Source organism: Brachyistius frenatus, unplaced genomic scaffold (genome assembly GCF_029030835.1).
Source record: "Brachyistius frenatus isolate BFR_SWC_R1_liver_20210118 unplaced genomic scaffold, ASM2903083v1 Contig_43, whole genome shotgun sequence".
NCBI classification, from domain to species: domain Eukaryota; kingdom Metazoa; phylum Chordata; class Actinopteri; family Embiotocidae; genus Brachyistius; species Brachyistius frenatus.
In genome coordinates, this window is record NW_027210642.1 from 303,077 (window position 1) to 317,775 (window position 14,699).

The 14,699-nt window shown below is 39.8% G+C and overlaps 1 protein-coding gene across 4 annotated transcripts in view; it reads left to right on the top strand.

Annotated features, from left to right (window-relative positions):
• The window catches only part of prkcab (protein kinase C, alpha, b), a 104,244-nt gene extending 89,649 nt beyond the window's left edge, over window positions 1-14,595 (top strand). For all 4 annotated transcript variants that reach the window (XM_069702749.1, XM_069702750.1, XM_069702751.1 and 1 more), the window contains 9 exons: window positions 134-274; window positions 398-571; window positions 1,267-1,358; window positions 1,845-1,907; window positions 2,520-2,658; window positions 4,818-4,898; window positions 6,037-6,144; window positions 9,996-10,136; window positions 12,117-14,595. In XM_069702749.1, the coding sequence (XP_069558850.1) occupies window positions 134-274; window positions 398-571; window positions 1,267-1,358; window positions 1,845-1,907; window positions 2,520-2,658; window positions 4,818-4,898; window positions 6,037-6,144; window positions 9,996-10,136; window positions 12,117-12,281 (1,104 nt within the window). In that variant the 3' untranslated portion in view covers window positions 12,282-14,595. The remainder of the gene's footprint in view (window positions 1-133; window positions 275-397; window positions 572-1,266; window positions 1,359-1,844; window positions 1,908-2,519; window positions 2,659-4,817; window positions 4,899-6,036; window positions 6,145-9,995; window positions 10,137-12,116) is intronic.
• The last annotated feature ends 104 nt before the right edge of the window (window positions 14,596-14,699 follow it).

Consider the following 14,699-nt stretch of genomic DNA (forward strand, 5'->3'; position numbering starts at 1 on the left):
CCTGTGCGTGTGTGTGTGTGTGTGTGTGTGTGTGTGTGTGTGTGTGTGTGTGTGTGTGTGTGTGTGTGTGTGTGTGTGTGTGTGTGTGTGTGTGTGTGTGTGTGTGTGTGTGTGTGTGTGTTATACACTGCAGAAAGCCAAGCTGGGCCATGGTAAAAAAGTGATAACGCCGTCAGACCACCGGCGGTTCAGTATGCCTTCAGGTAACATGGACCGGGTTCGACTCAGTGACTTCAACTTCCTGGCCCTGCTGGGGAAGGGCAGCTTCGGCAAGGTGAGAGCCAAAATGGCAGATGTAACTTAAAAACACTTTAAATGTGGCAGCCAAAGGAATGCCTGCCAGCCACCGTTTGTTTGTATTTTGATCTCCACGAGGTCTCTGTTTCATTGTGTGCAGGTAATGCTGGCAGAGATGAAGTCAACAGAGGAGCTCTACGCCATAAAGATCCTGAAGAAAGACGTGGTGATCCAGGATGATGATGTTGAATGTACGATGATAGAGAAGAGGGTCTTGGCCCAGAGAGACAAGCCGCCCTTCCTCACACAGCTCCACTCCTGCTTCCAGACTGTGGTGTGTAAAAACTTTAAGCCACTGTTCACGTCAGCTTTTAATGCATACTGCCTGCCAGACTGCTCCCATAAATTAGCATATCACTTTTACTTCATTTGTAGAGTGCCATTGTTCTCCCATACCACTGATGGATCAGCTGTCTATTCAATTAAATAGTCATTTGAAACCTGTGTGTGTGTGTGTGTGTGTGTGTGTGTGTGTGTGTGTGTGTGTGTGTGTGTGTGTGTGTGTGTGTGTGTGTGTGTGTGTGTGTGTGCATGTGTGTGTATTTCCTCACACGTCTGTCCATCATTACATTCGTATTTGCCTTTCCTACTTATTTTTTTTTTACGCTCTTTTGTCGGCGCTCCTGCAGAGAAAATTTAAACTGAGACAAGACCACCTTTGAATACGAAGTCTCCAGTGTGACGTCAACTCTGTGCGGAGACAGGGTGACTGAAGGAGTCTTTTAATAAAAAGCACATTTACTGATCAAAGGTTCCCGACTCATAATATAGATATATAACCCGACCGAGCTGTCACACTGACAGAACAGATCATGTTCGGCATGGTAATATGTGGCTGTAGACTGTCTGAAAAGTTTATGTCTTCCTACTGAAGATCATTCAGCGTAATGTGCTGCTGTTTTTTCGGCCTGCCCATGCTGTGCATCCATTTAAAACTGTTCTTTCGCCAAAACCTTTTTCTTATTGTAGGACCGGCTGTACTTTGTGATGGAGTACATTAATGGAGGGGACCTGATGTATCACATCCAGCGTATGGGCAAGTTCAAGGAGCCACAGGCAGTGTAAGGACTCACACTGATTCCTCCACTGACATATGCTTAAGGATCAGGACAATATCCTGCCAGCAGCTTAAAAGTTTTATTGCCATCTAAAGTTTATACTTTTGTTAACGATGCCCCCATAACTGTATTAAAATACACAGTGCTCGATGCAATACACAGGCTCTGATGTCTTTGTGATTAAATATTAGAGTGTCTAATTTGATATCAATGTATATAGTGTAGAGGAATCCATATTAAAATGGCTGTTTGTATTTATGATCTACATATTTGCTGACATTTTATGCTTATATTAGATTGTGATATATGACTGGAATTGAAGTGAAAGGTCTTTATGTTTCACAATCAATAATTGAACCCCCATACCAGCCAGTCATCCCCAGATTTTGTATTATTTATTCTTTAGGGAAAGAGATTCATGAGCAGAATCTCTTCACTGACAAATCTATATTGAATGAATTATATGTTTTCTGTTTTTCAATTTTTCAGGTTTTATGCAGCAGAGATTGCTGTTGGTTTGTTTTTCTTGCACCGAAAGGGAATCATTTACAGGTGGGTGACAGATTTTGATGATTGCCATGATGTTGCATGACGACCTTTTGTCATTTCGGGAGAATTTAAGAAAGCACAGATGTTTATATTTCACCTTACTGGTGTTTAAACTGCAGAGCTTAGAAACCCCCCAAAACGGACACAAGTATTAAATCCACACGAATCATCCTGATGTTAAAAAGCAAAAATAGAAAGGATAGGAAAAAAAATGCTTGACAGAGACAAAGGTCACCCTGTTCCTCTTCAGTACCTCATATAAATTCTTGATATCAGAGGAGCCTCGTGTTTGGCATCCTGACTCCAGTTTGTGACAGATTTGACTGCCAGAAGTGGTGAATGAGGGCAAGAAATGAATGATTGAGACAGAAAAGCAGGCTGAATCATAAGAGCAATAAATTAGAAGAAGACCGATGGGGAATTTTTTTTATCTGAGGGCAGGAAACTGTTTGTTACCCAGCATACGATGTGTGCTGCAGGCAAGATAAATTGCTCAGAGATGTGGCAGCTGGTGTAGAGCAGCGCTGAATCCTCTGTGGCCAACAGCACACAAAAAGTACTAAAGCAGTCCAAAATGTATGATCACAAATGTTCACAAAGCTGTCTCTGCTGCAGAGATCTGAAGCTCGACAATGTGATGCTGGACTCCGAGGGCCACATCAAGATAGCAGACTTTGGCATGTGTAAGGAGAACATGTATGAAGGGATGACCACTCGCACCTTCTGCGGCACCCCAGACTACATCGCACCAGAGGTGAGATGTCTGGGATGTGGAAACAGGAAACATTACTGTAAGGATAAAAAACAAAGATGCACCTTATTTTTGGACTCTTGAATTTTCTTCATTTTCTGCTACTGTATATTATGGATTTGAACTGTTAAAAATGACACTTTGCTAAATTCTCCACTCCTTAACAGATATTGTCCAATCATAGCTCAGCAACTGTAACTAGGCACGGCAGGCCTGTCTAGTAAAGCGATGGATGCATGCAGTTGTAGTAAGAGAGATACTCTAGTGAAGAAATTTCCCCTCGGGGATTAATAAAGTGAAATAAAAATTTTTTTAAAAAAAAGAGCTTTGAGGGTTTATTCTATTCATTCCAAAAAAAAATCTGAGACCTGCCTTTGTCTACCTCGGTCTGAAATCAAGGACCTGCTGTTTCAACAATTACATAAAGTCAGTTAAATATAGGTAACTTCAGACTGCGTGACAGACAACACCATCTATAGCAGGATCCATCTGCTACTTTAAGTGTTTATTGTCACAGTGATTAAACACGACACCGTCTGACGTTTCACCTCGTAACTTGACATGTACCTGCAAAGACAAGGCAGCAGGACACTTGTCGTATTACCTCACACAGAAGCGTTACAGAATTTGTGCTGCAATATGTTTTAAAGAAAGTTCTTAACTAACATTATTCTGTGTGAACTATACAAGGTAGAGATGCATCATAGGATGGCAAATTAAAGAACAAGTTAAAAAATTTTAATTTGTCATCCATCTGCTGTTCTAGAGTTTATTGTGTGGGGAAACCCCAATAACGACAACCTTTTCCTGGGGCAAAAGACAGAATTTCTCTTTACTTCATAGAGAATTAAAAAGAAAACATTGTCCTGCTATCTGGAAAAATGTGACAAAATACCAACAACAAGCCTTATTTTTATTGACATTGTAGGCATTCCACTTATATTACTGTCCGTGATGATCTTTATACTATTCTATTAAAAATATCACAGGAAAAAACAGCAAGAGCTGTAAGGTCAGAAACTCCAAATAGTCAAAGAAGATATAATTTATGAGTGAGTGCACAGAAAAGAATAATAATTAAGATAACAGCTAATAAGAGGGAGAGAAATGACTTTACAGAGTTATTACAAAGAGCAGGGATGATTCACTTGGGGTAATGAGATGTTTGGTTTTATCTGTTTACACTGTATACGCCTTTGTATATCTATCCACTCCCATTTGTCTGCACTGACTCATAAAGGAGCACAGTATCTCCCAGGTGGGAAGTGAGGAAAGCCCTCAATGCTGGTTCTTACAGAAAACTTCACGTAGATCTTTTTTGAGACTTCCTGGACTTCTTTCCTGGCAAAACTAATTCAGGATCGTCCCTGATTTTCTTTTTTCATTAAAAAAAATGTTTTTCCCCACCAGATATTGTTTGTCTTTCTCAAGACTTTGAGCCATTTCTCGTCTTCCATCATAATATTATAATAGCAGCCCCATAAATACGAACTAGCGCTGTGCTGTTTTGCCTTTGAAAGGATTTCCATCCAAAGAACTAACATTTGACAGCCCAAAACTATTTTCTGATGTAATAAATCCAGAGAAATATATTGAAATTTGGACACCATGCAGCTCTGTTTTTTTTTTTTTTTAAAGTAAACTGCAACAGATTATAACTTTATGAACTGTATATATTGCTGCATTTGTGTGTGTTAAAGAAGAGTGCAGCTGTGATTTGTTTCTTTGCTTGTGCGTCTGCATGATTATTATTATTGTGTGTGTGTGTGTGTGTGTGTGTATAGACTGTGTGTGGGAGGAAGGTGTAGGATGGCAAATTGGATGATAGGAGAAAGCGTCTTTGTTACGGCAGCTCAAAATAGCCGACTGTATTTAATGGTAGTAGGTTGATTTGGGTTGAGTTTAGACGAGAGAAATGCCTCTGTTCACTTTTCTCTAACATCTTCGCTGAAGCCCTCTTGGGTTGCATTTCAACCATTCATCTTTACCTGCTGGCAGTCAGACAATATATTGACAATATAAAGACAGGTTAAAATGATTTTGGCAGCAGAGATACAGCTATTAGTGAAGTTGTTAACACACAAATTTCTGCATGTAGAAAATGGGTAATATATAGTGTATATATTTGTTATTTTAACCTTTTGTAATCTGGTTTCCATTAGATTATAGCATACCAGCCATATGGAAAATCAGTGGACTGGTGGGCTTACGGAGTTCTCCTTTATGAGATGCTGGCAGGACAGGTAATGTGTTGTTTTACTGCACCAACTGTTTACAATGATTTTATATCATCCCTTTACAAGGAATATACATTTATTGGTGTATATTTATAATGTTGTGCTGAAACATTTAGCCAGTTAATCAGCTGAAAGATCCAACTGACAATAAATAAAAATACACAGCAGTCACTGGTTTCAGCTTCTCACAAGTATAAATTTGCTAAATTTTTCTGTTTTATAACATATATCTTTAAAATGTTTGTATATTTGTTCTTTTGAACAGTTTGGTTTAATAAAACAAGCAATTCAAGATGTTACCTCCATCTCTAAGAAACTCAGATTGACATTTTTCACCATTTTCTGACATTTTAGCTGGAATGACTTATTAACATAAAAACATAATGAACAGATCAACTGATGATGAAAATAATCACTAGTTGCAGCTCAGTTAATGATGGAAAGTCACTGTTTGTTAAGGAAAAAGAGAAAAAATATTAAGTTTGAAAAATAATTGAGAGATTAATGAATCAACCTATAGAAAAGTATCATAAGGTAAGTTGCACTTTATATAAGAAGCCAATGAATGACTATTATTCCTCAATAAAATTTATGAAAATTATGACAAGTAATGGCTATCACAAATGTCTAGAAAAAAAATCAATCTGTCCAAATGGCGAATGCAACACCCAAAGTTTGGTTATGATTTAAAATTAAAGGTGATCAAATACAATTCATAATTTATTCTCTGCAGTAAAGCACTGCAGCATTTAATGATATATATATATATATATATATATATATATATATTACACTTATTATTAAAAACTATGCTCTTGTAACAAGAAACTAAAAGTTTTGTTGACTGACTTGTGAGATAGAGACACTTAATGTAAGAAAAAATGCAGGTTTTGCTATTGTTTGTCTGTCAGTAGCACTCATTTGACAAAGTACATATACTATTCATTGATAAACACAGGATGTAACAGGAAGTGAAGTAACAGTGATAGCTACAAGACAGAGATGCAACATAATACATCTGACACCGCAGCATCTCACCTTCACCTGCTGATGTTGACACCTCAGTGTCTTTCAGATTACAAGGTGTAACTTGTCGCCATCATGCCTTCTATGTAAACTCTGACACTGTGTTGGTCCCCTGCAGCCCCCGTTCGACGGAGAAGACGAGGACGAACTCTTCCAGTCTATCATGGAGCACAATGTGTCCTACCCCAAGTCCATGTCTAAAGAAGCTGTGTCCATCTGCAAGGGGGTAAGTGATGTCTAAAAGACCTGAAGATTTTACGTTTCAGGGAGCTACTGCTGAGGTGGAATTAATATCAACCTGCACAACAATCACAATACAAACAGTAATCACTTTGTCATCTGTAGTTTTGATGAGTAAACCCCTTAAACCAAGTCTTTTTTTTTCTTTATTATCATCATGTTTTTATCATTTTATCATTATCATCATCCTCGCCATCATCTCAATCTTCACCAAGTTCAAACTGAACAACCTTCAGCTTGACAGATAAAGTCAGTATACATTTTTCAGGGTCCACGAGGGTCAACTAAGGTCAACGTGATTGTATTTTAATTGTCAGAGTGCATTCATGTGGGCTGTGTGTGGACATCCATTTACCTCCGAATTGTTGTGGCGGTCTCCTTACAACAAGAGCACCAACAGACCAGAAGCTAGAAAACCACAATGGTTGCAGAATTAGAAGAGAGGCTGTGTGGAAAAAGTCCACCGCTTTCAAAGCCGAAACACTTTAAAAGTAAAGTGTTTCACAGCAACAAAACTAAAAGTGCAGGAATGGAATCAAGTATGCATCAGGGTCTTGAAGGACAAGATAACAAGCAAAAACCCAAACTAACTAGAAAATAAAAAGCTCAGTTAAATCAAAACCTGCCACAGAACAGGAGACAAAGAAGAAGAAAAATAACTGGCAGCAAAACTCGACAAAGCAAGTTACTAAAATTTGCTTAACTCTATCAACTAGTCAGTCCAGACAATGAGTGTGCAAAACAGAGTTTTACCAAAAATGCAATAAAAGAAAAGACATGCTGCTAAACAATAGCAACGTCAGCACAACACAGTCAGCTCGGTGGCCAAATGACCTGGGGCACTGTCTCTGGCTCGTTAATCTAAAGCTCCACAGATGATCAAATTAAGTTCAGGTGTGGTCAACAAATTGAATATGAAATTCATGACACTTTTCACCTTCAATGGTTGCCATCATGTCTACGTAGCAGAAAGGAAGGGGCCGCCCTATTTTGTAACTGCGGCAGCTCAGGAAGCTGCTGCAGCACTATACAAATCCAAATTGTACACGTGCACATTAAGTTATTACTAAGTACCACTATACTACTGTTGGATTGAAGCCACTAGTGTGTTTACTGTGTGCATGAAACATGGGGCACGAAATCACATTAATATTTAGGTCAAATAAACAAACAAAGCCGGGAGATATATTGGCAGGTGATGGTTTCAAATGAGTGGAGAACGTCAGTGTGCCATTTAACTAACCTGTTGAAACTCACGCACTGCACAAGTAAGTGTAAATTAAGACGCAGCGAGGGTTAGGGATGACTTGACTGACAATGACACTAATTACAAAAAATTACAAAAGCATAGAGTTTGGAGTATGCGTCCCTCCGGATGATCCAATCTAACACCAACTGTTTGGGAATATGTAATATAGACGGCAATATACTGTGTACATGTAAAACACGTCTTCCAAGAGGACTCCAGAGAGTAGTATAAACCAAATTACTGTGTGTCTGCAGTGTTGGTAGTTGGCAGTGTACGCATCCGCCGGGGAGTAAATTCAGGGAAACATAATAAGCCTCCTTATTTTCATTACCAGGCCAGTGTGAGAGTTAAAAAAAAAAAAACTCCAGCGAGATTGTAATTTTTGTCTCGGCTTAATCAAAACTGTAAATCAGAGCTCACAAATAATGTTACCGAGGTTATTGAACCTGCTCTAAAAAGTCTCAATTTGATGCAACAGAAATGAAGTGCAACAAGTGCTGCATTCATTTTAATGATGGTAGCAGTAGATGGCCTCCAAAATGAATGCGCCTCACTCAGAAACCGTGAAAAAATGTTTGCCGTTTTACAATTGATGCAGCCTGACCCGGCTATCAGGGACCTCCACGGTGGAAAGGGTTACGTTTTTATTGTCTGATGATATAACAGAGAGCTCGGACTGTTTTAATTAGCTTTGACATGCAAGAGTTGGAACTGAAAACCACTGGCTAAGTTATGTAATCGTCAGCTGATAGACACATCTCTACGTTTTCTGCTCAAAGCAAAAATAGCCACACTCTGCTATCTTGTTTGCAGTTCTTCTTTAATTATACGTGGACATGACAACCTTTCAACCACACATGGTCTTCCTCAGGGGCTCTAAAGTCGTTTTGTGTTGCATTTTGATAAAGTTGGAGAGGCAGTATAAGAAGTAAATGGTTAAAACCGGAGCAGCAGGGGTATCCTGTGTTTTTCAGAACCCCCTCCCTGCCTGGTAAAAGCCCAAATCTTTTAAACTCCACACCCTAGTTTTGTTTCTGTTAGAAATGAGTACCGGTAGTCATGATAACTGTGGTGACATCACTATGACATCATCAGGGCTACTGTCTCAGACTGGACCATGGATTGTATAAAAATGGATGTAGTCCCCAGGTGTGAAAAGGGAAGCCAATGGCAGTGCCTTAAAGTGCAATACCACTGAGGGCCACTAGGGGTTGTTTCCCAAAACCCTCTGGCTCCATAATTCCATCTTCACATCATGTGTTTGGGGGAGTGTCTGGTTTGATTGGCAGGACTGGTAGGAAGTAAGGTTTCCTCTGTAGGTGGGTGGGCGTAGTGTCCTCAGGTTCTCAGTCAGATCCACTGCTCACTTCTCGCCAGCTTGCTTCAAATGCCAAACTCCACTCTTCAAAATGGCAGTTCACAAACTAATGGTTGATGTTACGGTGGGTTCCCAATAGGACTGGAATGAGCACCTCCAGAGACACACTTAACATTATACAGCTGTTTTCAGAGGCGGAGCAGGGGAGCTGGAATAATTACATTTTAGGATTCGCTGCTTTTCGCTGTCTTTTTTTTTTTAAATTTTATAAAAAAGACATTATTATATTGTCAACTGTTCCGACTTGACCTAAACTAAATAACTAGTTGCAGTCTTACAAATGACGAGATGTGTAAAATCCTCTAAATAAATGTGAAAATTCAGTTCAAAATTCACAATATTAACACTTGATGGTTTCTTGGAGAATGTTTTCTAAATAGGCAGTGGTTCATATTTAGTTTCTCCTGTCTCAAACAGCAGATTTTCCTTTATTTATTTTTTTTTTTTTGTATGACACAGAAGATGGCTTTCTGTTTCATCTCTCCAGCACAACACAGACAGGACAGTTGAGTCACAGATTTCCACTGGCTTTCAGAAGTGCTCCTTTATTTAGCGACCACCTGTTCTTCTCACACCTGGACACCACTTTTGTGACATCCTCACAGGGAAGCAGCATCACGGCTGTCACGATTATCATTATTTATCAACAAGGAAATGAGTTTTCAGAGTAGATTTGCAAACCAAAGAAGATTCAATTAAGATTCAGATACAATCTGATCAAGTCTATTAATAACGTACCCCACCTTCATTTATGATATCACATCGTTGCGGTGCGTGCCGCCACAAAAAATATCATTCATCATCTGAGAGCCGATGACGAAAGAGATTAACCCGACCCCTCTTATTGTTTGCTTCACATTTGCAAAAAAAATATTCATGATCGAAATTAATAGCGGCTGCTGAATCTAAATGCAGATATAAAAAGGTAGTGCAATTGCTTGTGACTATTTTTAAAGGTAGTTGGGTGTCAGTCTGGCTGTGCGTAATCTTGCTGAAAAAATAATGTATTAATGCAGGCAAGAAGCAAAGATAAAAACATTAAAAAAAAAAAAAAAGAAGGTGGTTACATTAGCTTCAAAGACAGGCTTTCACTCTTTCTCCTCTCTTTCCCTCTCGGCTTCACTATTTTTACCGTCTTTTTTTTTTTTGGTCACTCAAGCAGCAAAGTGCCTCTGTCACATCTTCGTATTCGTCCCCTGTTTGTCACCAGCTGATGACCAAGCACCCATCAAAGCGCCTTGGCTGTGGCCCGGAGGGCGAGAGGGACATCAGAGAGCAGGCCTTCTTCAGACGCATCGACTGGGACCGCCTGGCCAACAGAGAGATCCAGCCGCCCTTTAAACCCAAAGTGGTGAGTAACGCTGTGTGTGTGCACTTATGTGAAACTGTGTGTGTAGGGCAGATATAATAAATAATAACACTGAAATGACCAGTCAATCAGTCTGCTTATTTCTTGGTAAATGGGACCCTTCCTTTATGTGTATTGTGATATTGCACATTTTTCTGGAAAACAGATGAGAAAATCTTTAGCCAAGAAGAATGTTTGAATGAATCACATTTTTCCCTAAGATGTTATTGATTCAATACAACCAGCCTAAACAGTACTGTTTTGTCTTATTGCTCAATACTACACCGACACTTGCATCATATTGTGCACCACCTTGTTATATTGGCAAATATTTGGTGTCCAAATGTTGCTCAGATTTTAAGTCCATTTCTAGAGAACACAAATGAAATTCAATTCAATTCCCATTTTTATGAAAGGCCAACGTGGTTATATAACAGCAGGGCCCCTGCTGCAATGTGCATTCCTTAGCAGCTTTTCTTTGCTTCTGTCTGGCACAAATGCCCTTTTCAGAATTCAGTCTGTCCACACATTCCTGGAAGTTCTTTCTATTATTTTAGTTTTTCTATGTATCTGTCAGCCCATGTTGTTTCTCGGAATAAGATAGAAGATTACAGTATAGTGTAATCATTTGTTCAAAAAGATTATTTTCATGTTTGGCTCAGTTTGTTTTTATCAAAACCCCGTCTCTACCTTAGCATGTACACTTCATAAAATGATTCATTCAGGTGGATGTTTTCAAATGGAGAATGAGATGATGAAGAATGACAGGGTGGGCACATAAAGTATTAGAAAATGAAACATCCAGCTGTGTGTTTCAGTTGGCACGCATTCCTTTTTAGGTTTTACTTGCTTTCAAGCATGCAGAGTGTGATGAGTGTCATTCTGTGTCATGAGTCACTTTTTAAGAATCCAAATACTTCCCCAGAGAGTCTTCAAGTGTGTATGCGCAGATGACTACGCTTTATATGTCTGCGCTCTCATTCATCTTCAGCCAGTGTAATGGTTTATGTGCACCCAGCAGAGCTGAAGGCTGGATCCCAGCTGCAGCCACCTGCCCCGCTGCCACTGCCACCCCCTCCCCCCACCACTTCCCTTTTCCTTCCCGACACCTAAACCTCCTCCTGTCACCACAAACGCTCCTTTCTCTGTTTGCAGACCCCCCCCCCCTGCATCCTCCACCCCCTCTCTGCCCACAGCGCCCGAAGCAGCAGAGGCACTGCCACCGAGGATTTAAAAATAGATCTCTAAGAGCAGAGTTCCCTTTACTTCCACACAAGGGCCACAATAATGCAGAGTACACAGCGGATGTATCCGTCCCCACTCACACAGGGGGGGGAGGAAAACATTGCTAAAAGTGGATTCCTCAGTTCAGTGGGCTTTATGTGGTGTATCACAGTTGTGAGCTCATACACTGCGTCATTAATTGGTCTGAAGGGACTGGAAAACAAAGGATCCATCTGAGGCTTTATGGCTTGGCTTCTGTTATGTTGTAGAGCAGCTAAAAAATTCTGGCATGCTGATATGTCTCCTGAGAACGTGTGTGGCAAACAGCAGGCGCTGAAATCCACTATAAACAAGAGATTTGTTTTTGTTGTGTATCACTCACTCTTAGAGGAATTTGTTTCCTTTTCTTGTAAGTGTCGTGACTGTGCTGATACTGTGCAGTTATATCCATATATACAGTTTAAATAGCAGCTGGAAACACATGACAGCCCCAAGCAGAGCTGCACACTGATGCTAATGACCTCTACTGTGGGTGCTTAGGGTTAGCTCCTAATCTAATTACAACTTCTGCCCGGCTACACATCAGGCTTCGACATTTTCCTGCACTTCCCTCTGGGACTGGTGAGAAGCTTTCTAATAAAAGACTCATGAGGGAAAGCCTTTCATCGCATGGTCCTGATCCTGTTAACCAAACCTTTTGTAGCCTTTAACTGTCCAGCAATCAAAATAACATCCCATCCTTCTTTTGACCTCTTTCAGTGCGGCAAAGGAGCAGAGAACTTCGACAAGTTTTTCACACGTACCCAGCCAGTGCTGACCCCTCCGGACCAGCTGGTCATCGCCAACATCGACCAGAGCGAGTTTGGCGGCTTCTCCTATATCAACCCTCAGTTCATCCACCCGTCCCTGCATAGCGTGGTATGAGAAGAGAGCAGAAAGTTAAAAAAAAAAAAAGAAAACAAGCATGACTGTCACTGATACAGGTTCCTTCCGGTCCACACCCAACAACCCGCTGTCAACAGACTCATATCATCCTCTACAGTGTTCTGTCTACTAGTTATCAATACCTGTGTACAGAAATGACTGAAGAGAGAGGAGCAAAGTGTTACGATGATGTTTGTGGGTGTGTCGCAGCAAGTACAATCCGAGGAGAGCAAAAAAGTACACGGAACTGATATTTTTGCATAACTTTCCCAAACATCTCATAATATGTTCTTTTCTTCCTGAATCTATATCTGTGTTACACCTAAACCTACAGCCTTTACCTTGTGAATGAATGTGTCTCAGTATCAGTTACTATCTCTTTAGGTATTACAGATACAGTCTGTCGTGAACCCCACTGATGTTCCCCACCTTACTACGCAACAAGCTGCAATGCACGACAAGAACAGGACATATTTTTCTGCTCTGTCCTGGCTTTATCCTCTTCTGAACTGCTACATGTGTATATTTATATACTGAAAAAAAAGAGGTAGTATACTGTTACATGAGTGCCAAAGTAGAGGTGGAAGAATACATTTATATTGCAGTTCTTAAAGTTCTTGTAATGTTATTCCCCTCTGGCCTTTCCCAATGGTGTCAACACACTAAAACTCCTCAAATGCGGAGCATTTATATCTGTTGTTTTGTAGGACGTGTAACTACAGTATATCTAACTCTATATAGAGAAACAGGAGTGGATTGCGGTCACAATTACAGGCTGTCTAGGCCTTTTCCATGCAGCAGATGTTGCCTGCAGTGTGTGAATGCAGGATATAGGGTCAGAAAACTGTGGTTGAAAGAGACAGGGTTTTAAAGTTTAAAGATGCTATTTCCATATGCACAAAGCAGATCTCTGTTGCATGCTTATTTTCTGACTCTGTATGAGCAGTTGACTCTAGGATGCAGTACACGTCTGGTATCATTGTAAAGTTTAGTATTACGATATAAACTATGTTAATATATAGTTGTCGTGCGTTTATTCTGAAAATAAGTAGAAGTTTTTTTTTTCCTGTTTTATGTTCCGTTTAATTCAACTTTTATGTCCAGAGAGATGTCTAATCCTCCATTGTAAGTCAACCATTATTTTTTGTAAATATGTTTCGAAGAGATGTTTCAAAAAGAGAAGTTACTTGCAGATTTTATACTATGAACTGAATGTGCTTTTACTACCGTAGACGGTTTGGACATTTCTATGTTTAGATTAGCCCTAAAAAGAGATATATAACGTTTGGCTGAATCTTTGGTAGCTTTGGTATCAGCAAACCTTGAAATATGTATTTCCACTATTTATCCATTGTTTTCTACTACTCAGTGTCATATAGAGAATATGCAGCACTTACTGTGCGTGGAACGGTTAAATGCCCTCTTGCCTTGGTCGTCTCAGGGCTGACTCCTTCTGTAACAAACTGAATTCAAAACCAAGTAGATGGTGTGAGGATTTCAGAGCCTTCGGGGGCCAAAACATGTCATTTCTTAATATATTGTGTGCATGCGTGAGGCGAGGCCTGATCTAAGCATGAGAAAGACCCTTGCATGAAACAGAGATCCTTGGTGCGGAGCATGGAGTTTCCCACCTTGTTGCACAGAATGAGATAACCCCATCCAACCAGCATCGTGCGCTTTTCTGCTCATGTCTCTTCCCACTCGCTGTCATGTAGCTCGATCTGTTTGGCTAAAATGCTAACTCCCAAACAGAAAAATATGCGTAACTTACTTCTGATGGCTTTCTTTTTTTTAGTGGTGCCAAACAGAATCTTTGTTTCCAGTCAAGTGTGTCCAGCAGTTTCTTTATTCTTTTGGTTTTGAGGTGTACAAAGTTACAACAGTGAGGCTTAAAAACAAACTGCCAAATTTAGGAAGACTATCTCCCACAGCTCTTAACCCCTGAATTAGTTTCTTCATGCGTAGACTGATGTTACAGCTGTCTCGTATATCTGGACCAAAATGAGATCTTTAAGGTTAAACTGAATGTTTACATGTCTCACATTGAGAATTTGTATCAACGGAGAGATTAAAAAAAAAAAAAATGTAAAAAAAAATGTAAAAAAAACCCACCTTTGAGCCCATGACAGAGATAATCAAATGTTAGGCTAGTCAGGGTAGAGAACCACTACAGGCTACAATTAGAGCCACAGGGATGTTTGTGTGTTTCTTTCACTGCCCCTGCTTTTGTTAACCTGATTATTCTTGTTCCTCTGTTCATTGTGGTATGACGGATAGTGTGTATAAATAAAGGATGAAAAATATTAAAAAGAAATATCCCTCTGCTCTCTTTTATTTGGGGAATGTTTTTTAGTTTCAGCTAAATATGTTTGCAAATTATTGTACCTTACTCGCACAAGTTTTCACTTTGTACAGTGT